Source organism: Diadema antillarum, unplaced genomic scaffold (genome assembly GCF_040938485.1).
Source record: "Diadema antillarum isolate AM-2024a unplaced genomic scaffold, OU_Dant_1.0 scf00000008, whole genome shotgun sequence".
In the NCBI taxonomy this organism is placed as follows: Eukaryota; Metazoa; Echinodermata; class Echinoidea; order Diadematoida; family Diadematidae; genus Diadema; species Diadema antillarum.
The window spans coordinates 1,417,629-1,437,089 of record NW_027270897.1 but is presented as its reverse complement, the minus strand read 5'-3'; the positions used below and the strand labels follow the sequence as shown (position 1 = coordinate 1,437,089).

Genomic DNA, 19,461 nt, shown 5'->3' with positions numbered 1-19,461 from the left:
TTGGGCAATGTGTATTTTCATTCATTTAATACAAAACACTGTACAAAATATATACAGTGAGGCATTCAAACATATACAAAGCCTGATCATCTCACAACAGAAGGGAATGAATTGTAAGATGATAGCTCATGTATGAACAGTAACCACAGGATGGGTAGGGCAGCTGGGAGGCTAGGTCTCTAAATCCCCCATCCACAATCCACACACACCTTGGCTATTGAAAGGTGAAGGGAAAAAAAAAACAGTTGACAAATTCAGGGAGCATTGCCCCTTCATATCACCATGAGCCCTAACCCCTCCCTCCTTTCCCCCACCAAGGTAAAGGAATCCAAATAAGTCACATCAGATATTCATGATTACAACATGGGTTCACGTTCTCTCATTCCCATTCTCATATGCATAACAATGTAACAAATACAGTCAAAGAATTTCACAGGCCTTCGAATGTTATACCAGTCCCAGATATCAGGCACATTCTGTCTTACGCTTATTTCATTTGAAAGTCATATTTGCCCAACATTCTCATACATGTCAAAAGAACATGTACATGCATTTGAAAACATCTCTCATTAGGATCTGCTGGTGAATTTTGTTTGTTTGTTTTACCTTGATTTTTCCGTAACAACACCCATCACCTCCCTGTTTCCTGTCTTTGTAAAGAAAATGTGCCATAAAAGTGAGGACAACCAAAGAAAATATGGAAGAGACAGGTGGAGAAGAGCTTGGATAGGTCGGCTTGAGAAAGGAGGAAGCCTCAAATCGGGAGAGATGGAGAGATGGTGTGAGACTGGTTGCTAACAGACATGAGGTAAATCCGGCCATCCCGCATTATGAGGGACAGACCTGGATCAAAAATTGATAACCATGACGCACATTACATTTTGAGTTAAAAAAACAAACTAACAAAAAAAAACAAAAATCCAATGTACTTTATCATCACATTTAGTCACAATTTCCAATACACATGAAGTGCCCTCAGTGAATTACACAAAACAGCTCATAAGAAGGCAGAGATCATAGTCGTCCTATACTATGGATGTGGCCACTCATCTTCAGAAAAGTCACAAAACATACAACATGACTGCCAGACTCGATCTGACTGCCGGCAGCCTTTCTACAGAGAATCCAACCCTAAGCATCTCTTAACCCGTTATGAGGACGAGTCCCGAGTACACTCGGGCAGGGGTTTATGAGAAATGTGTGTTGTAGCAAAATCAGCCCATCCTCAATGGATTTAACATAAGAGCTAGCAAAAAGGAGATTCTGATCATGTGCACATTCCTCATGTGCACAAAGCATGACTTCCCTTGAGGCCGGGGTCTGGAAGGCCCGGATAGCTCTGGGGTTATAGATACTCTATTTTGCTATCTGAGCCTTATATTTGAACATATATGACATAACTTATTGGTGGGAGAAAGATAAATTTTATGCGGGAGACACACAGTTTGAGTAGGAGAATTCAAACTCAAGCAGAAGAGCGGGAAATTTTGAGAAGATGGTCGCAGAGCAGGAGACTTACCGCCAAAGTCAAGGGATTTGGAGTCTTTAACTCCAGTTCTAGCTGGTCTTACAGTACGCTGAACATGTTGGCAGGGCTGCAACCACAGTCAAACTTTCACACATCTATGCCCCATATTCATCAGAACACAGTCTGACTGCTTCAAATCAGAATACTTCCTGTAGGGCAATTTTTTTTTCTCTCTCTCTTTACAGAAAGAGATTCAATATAAAAATATGACCACAAAGTTTGACTTCTGTCTTCACACAAAACAAAGGCAGAAAAGCTGCCATATAGCCACTGTAACTTGATGACAGTTGCTCAATCAATTGGTAGCTGAGTGAAGAAGTTCTTTCCTCTTCTGTCAAATTTCTGGTAACAGCCAACTAGACAGTAGAATTATTCAAAATGGGGTCAGCAGAAATTCAGCGAGAATGCCCGGTAGCCAAAGTTTGTGTAGACATCGATGGCTGACCCAGCCCCTGATGCACACAGCACCTGTAGGTAATGAAAGAGAGAGAGAAAGAAGAAATTCCCTCAATGCACAGGCTGAATTTTTACGTCGGGAAAGATTATTGAGTTTGTATGCAAGAGATGTTTAGCACAATTGTACCAAGCAATCAACATGACATTACATATAAATGTGTTAGTTTGTGAGAATTTCACTGCAGTCTGTAACATACATACCATGATGCAAGCACGCCTAGTGTTTTGTTGTTATTGTTTTCATGTTACATCACTGATTTTCTCAGGACATCATTATTGACACACCCAGAGAGTGTTTTTCTCTTTTTTTACCCAAGAAAAAAACAAACACTTAAATTACAAACACATAACATAATTTTGAATGCAACATACAAAGTATAATAGTACCATACTTTACATGCAGTACCAGGTATTTGTCAGAGATTTAATTTTCCGAGGATTTAGCAAGTCAACTGATATTTGCGAAATTATGAACTTCCGTAACACAAATGTGTTGTACATCATCTCCTATGTGGGCGGATTGCCAGTGTTTCTCCTGACAGGGACGATTTAACCATTAAAAAAAAAGGAAAGTGAAAAGAATTTGCCAAACAGGAGGTGAATACAGTGTATCCTATGTTCATTCTTCACCCTTATCAATTATCTGCTAGCTCACCTTATTTGACTCTGACTCTGTATTGATCACAACACTGTACACATCTACAGTAGTCGAGGGTGTGATCAGCTTGGGGTCTCCATTCACGTGCCAGTGGTAGATGCTGGGTGACGTGCCTGCAGATATAACCTGCAAAAGAATTTAAAGCACATCAAATGTGAAGGTATGGAAGACCACATGTTTCACTATTACAGGGAGAGCTCTTTGTGAACAAGGTTGCCAGGACTGCCCATTTTACCTCGTTATAACTATCACCTCACTATAAATATTTCAAAAGGAAACCTTGGGGTCAAAAAAGATCATACTCTAATGGTCATATGCATGAAAAGATAGCCTTGAAAGTATGCATATCTAATAACAGCGGCTTATAATTGGTAACTATGGCAAGTTTACTTTTAATCATGAGCAATGTGAAGCTCTCATGGTCAGGGAAACTTTCCTCTCTGCTTTGCACAATGACTTTGGCTCATGTAATTTCACCAGCATGATGAGGAAAGGAATCATAAAGGCAGTCTGATGAAAAGACTAGCCCACTCACCGCATCGTCATGGTAGCAGACGACATGGGGCTGACACTGTGGGGCATCAAAGACTGCCGTCGGGCACAGGGACCTCATGTGCCACAGACTCAGTGATGGGCCTCCACCACAGATCTGGAGAACAGTATAATAGACAGAGGTCTGAACACACCCTACATGTATATCTTCTCACAGTGAAGTTTGTGACATCATCATCATTACAACTACTGCTGTTAGTTGTTGTACACTGCTTCATTTTCTACTGAGGTTGCTGTTACTACTACAGGGTTTTATTTTGTTTTTATTTAGAAAGAAGTTTTATTCAAAGAAGAACATTCAGGTACAAATGAAATTCATCATACATAATACATAATATGAAATACACATGTAACACCTATAAACACCCTGAATGATATAAATTTGATTCCAGTTGTTACAAGATACGAAATCTTTGGTTTTTGCAGGTGGGAATGAATTCATCTTTCATGCTTACTTAAATAAAATTGCCATATACATACTGTAGCGCTAAAATTGTGTTGATATGTTGATATGTCGATACTACAGTTGCTTTAACTCTTCATGCCATGGGCGTCGCTCTTACACAGTAGACATCTCTCTGTGATTACCCTCTCTATCATCAATGAGATTTATATCTAGATTACATCTGGTGACTGAAGAAGCACGGGTCTAATTCTTTCATAGAACTGCCTCTCCAAACTGTGCAAGGATGGTTCCAAACACTCTACAGCATCATTTGCTCTCAAGGTTATCTTAAAGGCATAGTATAGTATTCGTGGAGATGAGGATTGAGCTTATACCTTTCTGTGAAACACTAAAAAACCACTTTTGAAATGTCACAGAGCATACAATTCTAAGAGATATTCAAAGTTTATTTGATGAAAATCGGTTTTGAAATGGCTGAGATGTCCAAACACAAAGTAAAACAACGCAATCCTAATAAAAGGTGGGTCCCACCTTTTATTAGGATTACTTTGTAATATTTCAGGCATTTCAAAATCAGTTTTAATCAAATAACAATTGAATTCCTCTTGGAATTACGTGCTCTTTTACATTTCAAGAGGTATCTCATTATCTCACCAAAAAAAAAGTTAGAAACTTGAAGCCTGGTCTCAACCAAAACTATACCATCCCTTTAACATTCCTTCTCACCTTGGCAAAACGCAATGCACTTTCTCACACAAATCATGTGTTATGTGTCTTATAGCTGCTGTCCACTTATCATGCTAACCTTCATTCTTGTCTGCAATTCAGGAAATTTCTGATTAAGACCACCCACAATGCATGTCCTATTATGAGGTCATCTACAATATATTTGTTGGTGCTCTGAATTCACATGCCTGAAATCTGGGAAAAATCTGCTGGAGATCTTGCTGCATTAGTAGCTGCACATAAACTGATACAAAGAGTATTACACATAGGACATTTCCTGACAGTGTAAGTGTGACTTACCAACCAGTCATCTGCTGGATCCACCGCCACACAGCTGATCCACTTGTCCCGGGGATTCGTCACACATTCCTTGTTCGACAGAAGTAAACAAACATCAAGATGAGGACACATACAGTTAATCATTCTAATGAGCATCACAAATAAATCCTAAGGTCATCAAAAAGACGATACTTTGAATTCAACTCGAGCAATGAAATGAAAAGCCATGGCAAGGTTATTGATGACTTAAAATGAGGACACAAAAAGAGAACTTTAACAGAGGAATGATCATGACACTATTCACTGACAAAGAGACCAAAAAGATGAAGACTAATCTTTACTCACCTCATGTTTGTTGGGTTCCAGGATGGCAACAGGTTCTCCTGCTAGTCTCGTATCTTTAATAGAAAATAAATTTGGGGATACTAAAAACTACTACTAGAAACAAGAGTACAATAGCAGAAACTCTTGGAGATGCACTGAACTTACATACCATTCTGAAACTACAAGCATATTTTGACTTATTCAAGTATGTGCCAAAACTGCATACATGATGAAAAGAAAATTATATGATAGCACACGTCTCATATTAAAGGAGTAAACATCTGTTTAAGATTTGCAGGTGCAACATAACCCTTTCATCAACAGGTAAAATGAGGGGATGTGATTTCTTGCTACATTATGGCAGCTGTGGCTAACATGCTACTTAGAACAGAGGAACGTGTACCTTAAGGGCCATGTCGTCTCACAAAAATCAAGTAAATTTTCTAGGCTGGGAAGAGGATATAATATGACCTTTTAAAACCATCTGAGATAAGCAATAAATATACTGCTAAAAATTAAGTTTAAACAAATGCACATGCACACGCACATGCACACACACACACACACACACACACCAACACACACACACACACAAACACCAGGCATAGCTTGATATGGTATATGTTGCCACTCACCCCAAATTCTCACTGTACCATCTTCTGAGCCTGTGGCTACCTGGGCAGAGGTGTTGAAGAGAGCCACGGCATGGATGTAATCTGTGTGTTCTCGGTAGGAATGCTGCCATATAGGGAGAAAACAATAATTTCATTGAAAAAAAAAGAAAAAAAATCAGGGACCCTCTGCAGGACTGTATAACTGCATTCTAAGCTCAATTAACCCAGCAAGTGAAAAAGTAACCAGGCAGTGGCATACATCTGATGATCAGGTAGAGGTATTTTCTCACGTTTGTGTAGCTCAACCATTCCTGATAACCTATTTATGTACCATCGTACTACACAATATCACTGAAATTCATATGGGCGCCAGGTATTATGCAACTATCAAGTGCTAAAACCAAAGTAGTCAGTGATCCTTTTGGAATGTCAGAGTGCTATCTGTGTAAACTTTCAGTCACACCATCACACGAACACACGACTCAGGAGAACCTATAGTCTTTAATAACATGTACACTTGTGCTGAAGCTTTTAGAATGAGCATCTTCCATTGCACTCTAGCTTCTGCAATAGTTTCTTACAGGACATCATACAATCTGTAAAAGTGATCAGCGAACATAGCACACAACATCTTGACTGATATTGGACATCATTGTCCTTACTGATGATCCACAAAAACAAGACAAACGACAGAGGTGATTTTGCAAATGGTTGCTGTGGTTAGGTCTGTGGTTAGGTCTCTTTTTGTTACCTTGGAGTACTCAGCACCATGGCACTTTGGACCCACACTCACATAAAAATTAAAATGATGATGCAAGCTTTATACAGTATGTCCAAAAAAAAAAAATACAACCAGATTTCCAAATTGATAACTTTCAATATGATTAAACTGTCTGAATGCTATTTCAGGGTCCAAAAATATAACATCTTACCTACACTTTGCAGAAAACCCCATTCAGTTTGGTTAAGTGGTCACGGAGAAATGTGGATTGTTGTAAAGCATGTCATGGGACTGTTTCTTCCAAGTTTAGCACTCAGATGCTCTTGGAACTGCATATCAATGTGTGAACACAATGGACAGAACTTGGAGGGAAGGGATTCCTGATGACATGCTCTACAAAGATCCTCATTTCTCTTTGACCACTGAAGCGAATTTGATGACATTTTCAGTAAGATGTGGGTAATACGTTATTGTTTCATACCCTAAAATTGTATTTGGAGTGATTCACTATTCTTAAAGGGGATGGCTAATAACTGATCAGTGGGAATCAGTGGGAATGCTGGAGGACGATTGTTCCAATCCTTGTGGGATTCATTTAGGAGTACATTATATTTCTATTGTTGTGTGAAAATTATTTGCTTCAGAATGGTCTCATATTCAAGTAATGTGCAGTTTAATGTTTCCAGGCTAGCGTGCCTGATCAGTGACGGGGCAATAATTTGCACATTACTTGAATATGAGACCGTTCTGAAGCAAATAAATTTCACACAATAGTAGATATATGATGTACTCTTAAATGAATCCCACAAAGATTAGAATAATCATCCCTCAGCATTCCTACTGATTCCCACTGATTCCCACTGATCGGTTACTAGCCATCCCCTTTAAAGTTATCGTTGCGGAGGGTACGTTTTTTTTTTGGTTTTTTTTGGGTTTTTTTGTTTTGTTTTGTTTTGTTTTGTTTTTTTTTTTTTTTTTTTTGGGGGGGGGGGGGGACATACGGTATAAACTCACCTTACAAGTTCCAGACTCCAGGTCCCACACATGGAGTTCACTGTCCCCTCCTCCAGAAAACAGAGTGTTATCCTGTATGAGAAACATTGACAGATGATTGCATTCTAATTCAGTTTCTATATATCTATACCTCCAAGGAGATGATGTTTTTATCAGTGTTGCTTTGTTTGTTTGTCTGTGTGCAAAATAACTCAAAAAGTTGTGAATGGAATTGGATGAAACTTGCAGGAAAAGTTGATAAGGATACAAGGAATAGATGATTTAATTTCGGTAGTGATGCGGGAAATTGTATAAAATTTTGAAGGAGTTTTGATCTTTCAGCAACTACGGTCAATGAACTTGGGAGTTCAAGCTGCACGTATTTGAGGTTTGCATACGTGCACTATTCAAAAGCCATGCTCTGCTCAGGCAAGGTGCCACACAGCTGGAAGCTGATGATGTGAACAAAAGGTTTCTATATTGGGAAATTGGGTTATTTTCAGCGTGCGTGTATGGGTGGGAATAAGCTGCTTGTTGGAGGTCTGCGCTCTCTGAGGGCTTTTCTAGTCATTCATACTTTTTTTTTGTTCAGCATTGTTTATCATGTCAATTAAGAATATAACATGCAATGCCTTGGCTGTTTGCTGAAATAAGCAGGAGAAACAAGGCACAGACAAAATTCATGTGTTTTTATGTGTATATGCAAATATATATCCATATCATCATTCCTCATTAAGTACCTAGTATTTCTCAACTACAATCTCCATATAGTTTACAACAGAAACCTGCATACACAAACATATTTTATACTTGATACAATAGTTACATCTCATACAACTGAGACACTTAAAAGTTTATATTATTGAACAGGTACAGCATGAAGGGCAGTCAAGAAAGCCATCAACCATGTGGCTAGTGGAAATGACCTACACGTACAGAGAATGGTCCACCTTTGGACATCATTCACAGACACCAACACACACACACAAAGACAGAAAGACCAATCTCTCACCCGTTTATGATATGCCAGGCCATTGGTTTCCACTGCCCCAAAGTCTGCTGAGTGGGGGACAGACAAAGACCATGCCACCCGAGGTGCCTGTAATAGAAAATAATTAGAATATATACTGTTATAATGATGTCACTTTGAAAGTCAATTACTGTATCAAGTCACTGTAACTTCCTCAATTCTAACACAATACACAATCTTCAATACAAACTGTATCTGCAATGCACCCTTTATCTAGGCAGTTGTTACATATTACCAGATATTAAATATTCTAGAATAAATAATTGGCTGAGCACCAGAAGAATAACACACACCAATGATTCTTTGTGAGTCATGTTTAAAGATTTTCAACTTTGCAGCATCAGTGTTCATCTGATGCTAAACATTTCAACAATCTGAAAGCAAAAGAAATACTCTACTTATTTTAGCACAAAACGCCCAATCATTTAAGATGTCTTCTCCCTCAGAACAGGTCATGCTAGCAGCCATCTTATAAACTTTGAAAGTGATTGAGTATGAAAACTGTCTGCATTGACTTTCATTTCCAACCTTCAGAAAGTGTTACACAGAATAAATGTCTCAATGCGCTTCAGAACAGGGTTTTTGGACTCTTTTCTATTACAACATCAACCCAGTAATCCACCTTCAAAAAAGTGTATTTACGCTCTTTTAATACTCACGTAATTAAACTATCAAAGAAATCTGAATTCTCACCTTTTGTTGGATGTCTTTCCACTTCCAAGCCTTAATGTCACCACTACCTCCACTATAAACAAAGGAAGAGCAAAAATAATCATAAACAAAGAAATTTATACTCTTGTAGAAGGGTGTTACTGAAAAATGTCTAACCCTAAAACTGCTCATATCCCATGCTCACAGCTTATTCTATAAATGTTCCGGCATTTACAATATTAGTTTGGATGACTGTGATAGAACCCAAAGAGCTTAGAAAGGATTTTAAGTACTAGGCTCATGAAACCAAGAACTGTTGGACTGACAATAAATGTATTACTATCTACTGTACAACTCTGCCACACATCAATAGATTTCAAAAATATTTCTTGACTTTGGAAGTTCACATAACTCAGCACGATGAATTCTTCAAGTGCTACTAGTGACAGAATTTTTTGATATCATTACCTTACATCTTTACAGTCTTGAAATGATCAACTGTAATTTGTAAATAGCAACAATACAAACATTGGTATTTGTGCGTTGGATAATGACTACTGTTTTGTTACCAGTATATTTCTACCTTCAAACTATGCTGTATACAAAGTCAAATTGAGTTAAACAAAATAAATATTACAAAGTACTAAACACATCAAGGAAATCATGGTGTCTTCATTTGCATCTATCTTCTGAAATAACAGTCCATTTTCTTTGATGTACTGAAAAGAGTGAATCACATTAAGCTTGATATTACAAGAAAAAAGAAATCAAAATACATTGCATGGGTCTTAGTAAAAACAAACAAAGAACAACAAACAAACAAACAAACAAACAAACAAACAAACAAAATAACAAATACTGGCCAATAGTAACATAAGGTACTCTGTCAAACATGATTCTTACCATATCAGGAAGTTCTCTGTTGCTAACAATGCAAAGATGGCACCATCATAGGCTGCAAGATACAACAAAAGTCAATGAGTTTGTACTTCTGTGAAACTACAATGTAGTGATACAAACATGGCTAACACGATTATGCATGACATAGTGAAATTCATGATCTCATACAAACATACTCCATGCATAAATTTACTCACAGATGCTCAGGTAAGTTCGCATGAGAAAATTCAGACAAAGACATTGTTCTGATGATGCTGACCACAAATTAAAGAAATTAGTAAGTTTTCATACTCATCATGACTGACTTTACCTTTGAATGTGAAAATCGGTTTCCTGCAGTCCTCTGTAGCATCTGATGCAAGAGCTGCATTCAAGCTGTGAGTAATGACACCAATTAAAATAAGTATGGGACATAGTTATAAAAATAACAATAATATATCAAATATGTAGAGTGCAAAAGCTCAGTGCATACATTTTTCCCAGCTGCAAAAGCTCCTGATGAGCTTAACAATAATGAACAGTTAAATTTTGACATAGTGCACTGGGAAAGTAAATTGGATAGAATCTACATTCAGAAAGAGGTGGCATTTTTATCACCATCACGAGTGTACTTTTACCTCACCTAAATATTACTGTGAAAATAACTTTTTCAGACAGGAGTTTTCATGCATTTTGTGCTCTGCGAAACTGGGGCAAAATAAGAACACATACAAGTATTTTGGGGAAATACCAAAATACAATAACAAAAAGGTTGGAATTTTTGTCTTTCTTAGACTAAACATGCATAACAAAAAAATATACTGCATTATACAGTTAGTTTCACATTCTGTTTCTACTACTTACACAATACAGTTCTTATCTAAGTGAATTTACAGATGATTGGAAAAGTACAAGTACAGCAACTGGTGAGCAGTTTCAATTCTGGGTTTTAGACAATTACACAGCATTGCATTTGGTGCTCAGCTGAGAAAACATAGATACACTTGAAACTATTAAAGTCTGTATACAAGCATGAGTACATGTTATCATATAAAATTGTGATGATTTATATAAGGATATGTCATAGAGAGTGTGTGTTTACATTGTATGTATGTACTCTCTGCTCAATTCTGGTATGTGCAATTCCATCTGTCAATCAGTAAAGTGTTCCTGTCTTATCAGGACCTTCATCTATGAAAGCTTGCATCCAGATGGGATTCAACCCTCGCATCAGATCAATATAAATGCACTCCGCGCCTTTATCTGCCTTCTCTTTGAATACCTGAAGACTGCAATGGTTCCATAGTTATTGCCAGCCAGGAGATATTTCCCATCAGGAGAGATGCACTGTGCAAAGACAGACATGTGAAGCTGCTTCCTCTGCTCAATGATTTGCTCCTAAAAAAAAGTTCAGAGAAGAAAAAATGACAAAAAGCAGACAAAGTGTTAAAATTCTATTGAAAACATAAAGATACACAGATGATCTAGCCCCGCACCTCTCAACCAGTGGGCAGCAAAGCATTTGAAGGTGGGCTTACGACGTTGGCCAAAAATTAAATAAAAAAGATTGATATTTAGGTGATCTATCTCGGCCTCAATAAAATTTTAGGAGCCAAAGTGAGCCTTGGGTTAAAAAGAAAAGAATATTGAGAAGCGCGGATCTAAAGAGTTGAGGATCGGTATTTCAAAACCCCGAGGTTGGAAAATTTGGCTCATCCTGGTTATTTTTTTATGCCAATGCCTGATCTTTATTTAATCACATTTCTGCACACTTTGCACACCATTTGGGGTGTCCTCATTTTCAAGCAGTGCATAGGAATCAAATAGGGTCTAGTCTTGTGTAGTTCATTTCATCAACTGTACTACACAGGGATATTTAGACATATCATACCATTTGGCCTTACCGGTACTTTGGGACATTTCTATTTCAGAGACATTTTTTTCTGCTATGAACACAAAACAATAACTATAATGTTCTCTCTTCAAGTTAAAGGCTTAAATTATCAAATTAGATCCAGATACCAGGGGCCAAGCAAAGGGAAAGATAGCATTTAACAAACTTTTCCGGGTGGCGGTGCAATGATCATTGTAACACTGCCTGCCCACAGGCACAGACAATACAAGAGTTTAATATAAATGTTCCATTTACACTTCTGTGGCATTTATGTCACACTATCATGTTTATTGAAGCACTGACAATGAGTTATCTCTACTTGGTAAATAAAAGCGTATAATACCATATGGGTACTGTAAAAAGTGGATATTTGCAACTAAATTTTTCGCGCTCAGCCGGGTAAGAAGGGTCTTGCGTGCTTTTAATTCCATGGAATGAAGACATCAACTACTGGAACATATGGCAAGCAAAAATATTTGTGTGCTTTTAATTTCGCGCTAGTTTCTGGTTGCGTGAAATGTGCAAAAATTTCAACACCACAAAAATTTCCACTTTTTCAGTAGGCCCTAGTAATGGACAGAAAAATCTGTTTATCCGGAGGAGTCTTTCCTAATTTTTTTTTACTTTTACGGCTCTCCTCCATATAGGAGGGGATTCTGTGAAGCCAGATGTAGTCTCCGTGGAACATAATCCCCGACGACAAGATATAGAGTCTAGACAGATCTTTCGGTCAAGCCCCAGCATGCAGCAATGCGTGATCGTGGTGTGGCCGGCTAATCATGATGGACATGATTCCTCAGACTCAGAGTCAGATGGGTTCTAGAGGTTGCTGGTGGAACCTTTCTGGCTCTGTGCACGAGCTCCCTCTCTCTCTCTCTCTCTCTCTAGTAGTATAAATGTTAGAATGACAGAGACTCCAACTCTCCTGCTTTCGATGGAAGATCTCCCACCGAAAGCCCATTTTTGCAAAATCTCCCATTCTCCCGCCCGGCCCCTGGCTCTGTGTCTCCCCTTGAAATGATTTCTTTACTTAGTGTCATAGTATGTTGAAAAATAAACCTTAGATAACACGAGAGAGCATCTAGAACCCTAGAGCTTCCAGGGCCCTTACGTAGGCTTAAGGTTAAAGCAGGTCCTGCTGGACCCCGGCCGCAAGGAACATGTTCTAATTAATTTTAGCACTTCGCGCACACAATTTGCTCAAGTTGGAGCTGGAGTCTCCCGTTTGCACTTGCAAGGGGTTTCAGCTCAGGCGGGAGAATCTCCAGATCTCAGAAGGTGCTTGGGGTTGGAGTCTCTGGAATGATTAGCTATTGCCTATTACAGTCCGGGAAACCCGCTCATGAGGACCGCCCCCGCGTACGAGGATGGTCCCTCCTCATGAGGACCTCCCCCCGCCTCATGAGGCCCCCCGGGGAACGCCTCATGAGGCCCCCCATTCACTTCTTATTCATCTCACATCTGACGTATAAATTGTCGCAACTTTGCACAGTGATTTTTTGTTACACACACATGTCCACTATCCATGATGAAAAGAAGAAAAAATCCTGTCTGTTTTTTTTTTTTTAATCGAGTTTTAATCACCCGATGCAGAGCGCCCATCAAAACACGGGCGCCAGCGCGTTCGCACAATGCAAGACTGCCGCACCTAGCGGCCTGATCCGACTAAATATTTTCGATGCTTTTTTCTGCGGCTCTCACCTCTCCGCGCACGAATCAGCCTCGTGAAGCTGAAGTCTGACATCTTTTTACACAAATTCGTAACGAGAAAAATTAAATCAGTACTAACCTGATCTTGTCCATATATTCCAAATTACTATTCCACACTGATAGAGTAGGTGGGTAGATGACATACTCCAGTTTGTTAGCAAAATAATCACTTTGTAGGTATGACGAGTTCACTTTCTTCGTCAATTCCGCCCACGATGCCGCCGTTTGGGCGCTTTTTCTGGAATCATCCCGCGGACGCGACGTACGTCGCATCACATCACGCATCCAGCACATACTAAGTACCAGACTGGTATGTGCTGGGATGCGTGATGTGATGCGACGTACGTCGCGTCGCGGGATGATTCCAGAGAAAGCGCCCAAACGGTAAGCGGGCGGCGGAATCGTGGGCGGAATTGACGAAGAAAGTGAACTCGTCATACCTACAAAGTGATTATTTTGCTAACAAACTGGAGTATGTCATCTACTCACCTACTCTATCAGTGTGGAATAGTAATTTGGAATATATGGACAAGATCAGGTTAGTACTGATTTAATTTTTCTCGTTACGAATTTGTGTAAAAAGATGTCAGACTTCAGCTTCACGAGGCTGATTCGTGCGCGGAGAGGTGAGAGCCGCAGAAAAAAGCATCGAAAATATTTAGTCGGATCAGGCCGCTAGGTGCGGCAGTCTTGCATTGTGCGAACGCGCTGGCGCCCGTGTTTTGATGGGCGCTCTGCATCGGGTGATTAAAACTCGATTAAAAAAAAAAAAAACAGACAGGATTTTTTCTTCTTTTCATCATGGATAGTGGACATGTGTGTGTAACAAAAAATCACTGTGCAAAGTTGCGACAATTTATACGTCAGATGTGAGATGAATAAGAAGTGAATGGGGGGCCTCATGAGGCGTTCCCCGGGGGGCCTCATGAGGCGGGGGGAGGTCCTCATGAGGAGGGACCATCCTCGTACGCGGGGGCGGTCCTCATGAGCGGGTTTCCCGGACTGATTAGAAGGCATATGGCGCATATAGCAGCATGCAGCATGTGTGAATGGCCATAGCCTATGGCTATGCTATGGGCATGGCCATAGATAACTGCGACAGCCGCCACACGCAGTGCTGCGCCGTGCTCCCATAAAAGATCTTCATGTTGAACAAACGGGTGCCTTTGCGGCGCTATATTTCCTTAATTTTTCAACAGAAACTACTAGGAATACTTTACATGGGTCGATGAAACCTAAATGACTATCATCGGCGACTGTTTGATGCATTTCATTGCTTGTGATGCACAAAATGATGTCTTATAAGCAGCTCACCGATGTTCACAGAATTCACAATCACTTGCACAAGCGCACAGAATACTTAGGAACTAACATAAGCGAAACTGCGGGGAAGCCGACAGGACCGCGCCTGGCGGCGCGGTCTCCGGATCCGGGGCTAGGCCATAGACGACATTGTAACTACGTGGCTTGAAAGAATAACACAACATAACAGGTATGGGACTATGATTAGTAACAAGTATGAACCAACTGTTGGCTGCACTGTGGCCATGTGATATTTACCTTATCCTGCTTCATCTACCTTCTAATGTACAACAAACTTAAAAACGGTAATCCCTGCTATCTTAACGATATACAATTCGTACCTCATACGATGAATTTGCCATTTTCGTCTGATAATTACTTTGCTCACGTGTAGACGCGCCGCGCTGAACTTGAATGTGATCGATTATCAAGCGCCCAATCCATCTCATCGATTACACGAGAGAAGGGGTGTGTGTTGGCCGCAGCAAGCCGGGCGTTGATTTTTACGTCAGAAATCTGAAAAAAGGGGTATGTACAAAGAAAGAAAACGTTAAATACTGAGTAATATTCATTGTTTCCTAGCTCAGTTTTGTGTGCGTGTGTGTAGTGCAAATAATAAAAGAGAATGTGCCTTCTATAATTCTATTCCACTGGTGGGTGAGCCGATATTGTGGTCCCATGTATTATTAAATTTGTCATTGTTTGTCAAGTGTGGATATTCGTACTGCATGCTGCTTGCGCTTGCTTGCTAGGCTGAATTATTAAACTGCGAGCAGCCCAGGACGCGAAGCTTTTGGGCTAAATATACCCGCAGTTCCACTGGCACTGCTCACAACAAACAACACAACACAACACTGGTAACGGGCTGACCCTATGTCAGAGAGAGGAGCTCAGCACCCTCCACCCCCCTAGCTGTCTGTTTTCTTTGTTCTGTCCTCACCCTTTTCGCTATTCTTCTATCATCCCTTCTCTTCCACGATGTCTCTGCCTACTAGGCTAAACCTCATAACTGAACACCTAGGGCAAGGCCGATAAGACAACTAGAGGCGCCTGCCCCCGGGAAAGGCCAAGACATCACCGGCGCATTTCTCGGTGCAGGAGTAGGCAAGTGACATCATTTCCAAAACCCTGTCCCCTTTCCTTCCTATGTAAATATATCACTTGTAAATATCAAAAATAAATGTGATTAATTTTTTGTAAATAATTAGAAGTAGTGTAGGTTTTTATGGTTGAATTTAAGGGTATATTTGAATAATTATATTTTTTTGAGCAAATTGCCCACCCGGCAGAGAGCTCCAGAAATCTAAAAGAACAACAACAACACTGCTCACAGTTCCACATCCACAGCCAGCCTGAACGAAAAGCATTCGGGCTGAGCTGTGTAGGAAGGATCCTGGTGGAGTAAACTTGCAAATCTATCATAGTGAGAATGTTGTGTGTCGGTGTTTTGATTAAAATTAAGCTGTCAAAATTGAATTATTGGCATAGAACCAATCAATGATCTACTCGTGAAATAGACCCCAGCTGCCTGAGTTTATTATTTATACGGCTGCTTTCTTGCTATATTTACTCTTGTACGGATTCAGCCCCACTCAGCATGCAGTCATAGCTAGTCCACAACACTGTGTAGTGTGTGGCGTTCAACTTTACATAATGTCGCTGGGGCGACAAGACCTCGTATCTACAAAATGTCAAATGTTCAGGAGAGCCAAAAAACATGGCGGCCAAAGCACTGTAGCGAATGGGATAGCCTTTCCTTGGACATCCCGTGGTGGCTTCATTTTTTGGGTAAGACGCTTAGGATTTGAACAGGACATCACTTAACCGATTATTTGACCATTGATCAAAAAAAGACATTTTCACCAAAATTGCAGATACAAGGTCTTGTCACCCCAGCGACGATAAGGTAAGCACAGCATTGGGGCTTTCTTTCACAGTAGTATACTACTTGTGAATGCGGCCCCACTAAAAGGTGTTTAGGCCTACATTACCCTTGATACAGCAGTGGGGCTGATTTCTGCAGAATAGCATCTTTTGTTGTACTCCTTTCTTTCCTTTTTTTTGTTCTCTTCTTTCTTCCTTTTTTAGTATTCTTAGAAAGACTTCCCAATTTCCCTTCAGCTTGACTAATTTAACTGTAGGTTTATACAACCCTTACCTAACCCTACTTCTACTTCTACTTCTACGTGGATACTCAGCAACGTCCAAAACTGGATATATTATGCCGAGGTGAAACCCTAACCCGAAAACTTACCTAACCAAATGCATGGATGCACGCGCACTGCAGTGGGGCCTATTGTGCAATTTAATTTGTACACTCTACAGATGATGAGTGAAATTTTGTTCAGGGCTTCAAGCCCAATGCGATTAGTCTAGCAGTCTCTAACTGTCCAAATTTATGTACACCGCCATGAAATTTCTCCACTTCAACTGCGTGAAATAAGTGATTTGGACCCTTTGTGCATATGCTAGCCAATATAATTGTATATTTATAATTATATATATTGCCTATATACAATGTAAGCATCAAAGACATAACCTTTGGGTGCACTATACACTCAGGGCATTCCCATAGTGGAGACGGTGGATAGCCCTGGGTTTAGAGTGGTTGTTGCTTTCACTATCTTGATATTCTAGCGAAGGTCCTTGATATGTCCATAAGTAGAACCACCACATTAACATCACCAATGGTAAACTTAAAAGTGTAAAATGTCTGAAAGGTATGAAAAAATTCATCAATAAACATTTACTGACTTCATTTAGAAGTTGATATTTCATTTTCAATTACTTAAGATGCTTTTTGACTCACAGACATAGTCTGGAATGGTTCTTATTTATTTGAGGCAACAGGAAATGATCAGAGAGACTGTCCCCAAATTTTGTTTCATACCAGTCTCTTTGCTTTCCTGTAAGTGTAATTAAAATCTCTCACTCGCTCTATATTTCTTTCTTCACCACTTTTTGCACAGGAGGCCAGCAACCAGCATGGCGTCCCTGTTTGACCAATATGAGCAGGCCACGGCCCGGGAGTCATCCAGCGTACGACAGCCTGTGCTGAGAGAGACTTCAGCTGCTCCGGTAAGACTAAAAAAAAAGTCAAAGAACTGAAAACATGGCAATATGAATGGGAGAAGTTGTAAAACAATGTTTGTGGTATCATTCTCAATAGTCACCACCAGCTGGTATACTTGTATATGAAATTTTCACTATTAAATTTGAGTGTTTGCTTCTGTGCTACTTTCTTCAGGTATCCTCTGGATATGTGACAGCTACGATGGAGGAAGATGTGAGGATATTTACCAAAAATAGAATAAATTTCACGTAAGTATCGAAATAATGTGTAGAGTTGGTTTTTGTTAGAGCTCATCTTGCCTTCACCTGATTAATAATGAACCTTTAAAAAAAGGTTATTCTTGGTTTGGTGCAATGAAAGTGCCATGGTTAGTTGTAAAGACATTTACAGGATGTGAAAAGTAGGGCAACTGTACTTTATTCAATGTTTTCTGCACAGTAACATTTTAGAAAGCATTAAATGATGACATCTTTCTACAATATTTGTGTAAAGCATGAGTATGCAGTAATCATTACAGTAACCATTGCTTTACTGTATGATCTTTGATACATTGTTTTTACTCTCAGCATATTAGAATGCACGCATGTAAGATACAAAATGAAGCCTTAATTCCTATCTAGTATTAAGTCATAACATGTGTAAGTGAATGTTAAAGACAGTATTGTGGCTGGTGTGTTTGATGAGGTCACTGTGAACACTGCAAACTTGCCGTATAAAAGTTGCCTGTCTTTTCTCCTGCTTGCATCACAGGCCACCCAAGCCAATCACTCACATGGCAGTGAACAACAACATCCTCATCATAGCCATGAGGGACAACCAGCTGCTCAGGATCGATAGAGAACATCCAGACCAGCCCGATGGTGAGTGATGTTGTCCCCAAATTGATTAACACTGTTACACATGAAATAAGCTCATATTCATGAAGGCTGTTTGAATTTTACACTGTGATTTTAGTCTACAAAGATGGCAAAATATTGAGTCATTAGGGTAGATTGACACCATTGTTGCCAGTTTACAGGATTACAGATAAGAATACACATTTGGGAGTAAGATGTGATGGTCATATAAGAATGAAGCAGGAGGGGGCTATTTCACTTTGCAAGCATTATTTGCACTGATATGCTTACATTGGTCACACAATGAATCATGACTTTAATACTCGAAAAATTGTGAGAGTAATATTTTATATACCTGTTGACGTACAAATATATGTAGAAAAAAACATCAAAGAAACATAATAACTACCTTTGAAATAAACTCATATAATTACCATTTTTGGTCCATTTCAAGGGTTAAATCCTTTGGCAGGTTTTGTCATTTTGTTGACCTACTATAGAGTAGGAAATTTTTGTGTGGATGTCCCTTGATTTTTGCAATTGAACTTTCTAGAGAGAGGATACAGAGTAAAATGCTGAGTGACATTATAGCCTACACATGAATTTCCCTGATAAAATTGCAATTTCTTTGAGTATATGACCATATATATGATAGAAGATGTGTGGTTTTTCTAAGTAGATCACCACATATATGATAGCATTCAACTCATGTCTTATATCTCATTTTTTTTTAAAGGACAAGTTCACCTTCATAAACGTAAGGATTGAGAAAATGCAACAATATTAGTAGAACACATCAGTGAAAGTTTGAGGAAAATTGGACAATCGA

General features: G+C 39.4%; 2 protein-coding genes across 2 annotated transcripts in view; one reads left to right on the top strand and one right to left on the bottom strand.

Annotated features, from left to right (window-relative positions):
* Positions 1-1,861: 1,861 nt before the first annotated feature.
* Positions 1,862-15,147, bottom strand: LOC139717764 (THO complex subunit 6 homolog). The gene is made up of 13 exons (XM_071629270.1): positions 15,065-15,147; positions 11,100-11,215; positions 10,149-10,213; positions 9,842-9,893; positions 8,981-9,032; positions 8,270-8,356; positions 7,279-7,350; positions 5,565-5,667; positions 4,951-5,003; positions 4,627-4,695; positions 3,178-3,291; positions 2,640-2,768; positions 1,862-1,996 (listed from the first exon to the last, which is right to left on the bottom strand). The coding sequence occupies exons 1-13, from the start codon at positions 15,083-15,085 to the stop codon at positions 1,913-1,915; spliced, it is 1,017 nt and encodes a 338-aa protein (XP_071485371.1). The 5' UTR covers positions 15,086-15,147; the 3' UTR covers positions 1,862-1,912.
* Positions 15,148-15,190: 43 nt separating this feature from the next.
* LOC139717753 (vacuolar protein sorting-associated protein 18 homolog) overlaps positions 15,191-19,461 on the top strand; it is a 35,333-nt gene continuing 31,062 nt past the window's right edge. The window contains 4 exon segments of the mRNA XM_071629259.1: positions 15,191-15,251; positions 17,693-17,801; positions 17,971-18,044; positions 18,547-18,656. Coding sequence (XP_071485360.1) covers positions 17,709-17,801; positions 17,971-18,044; positions 18,547-18,656 — 277 coding nt within the window. The 5' untranslated portion in view covers positions 15,191-15,251; positions 17,693-17,708.

What these genes read in the sequence shown, in the direction of transcription:
- LOC139717764 (XM_071629270.1), bottom strand. Translation starts at nt 15,085, where the DNA reads ATGGCAAATTCATCGTATGAG. An exon ending in TGGAGTCTGGAACTTGTAAG is followed by an intron (nt 5,668 to 7,278) that starts GTGAGTTTATAC and finishes CCTATATGGCAG; the next exon opens with CATTCCTACCGAGAACACAC. An exon ending in ATCCAGCAGATGACTGGTTG is followed by an intron (nt 3,292 to 4,626) that starts GTAAGTCACACT and finishes ACTGTTCTCCAG; the next exon opens with ATCTGTGGTGGAGGCCCATC.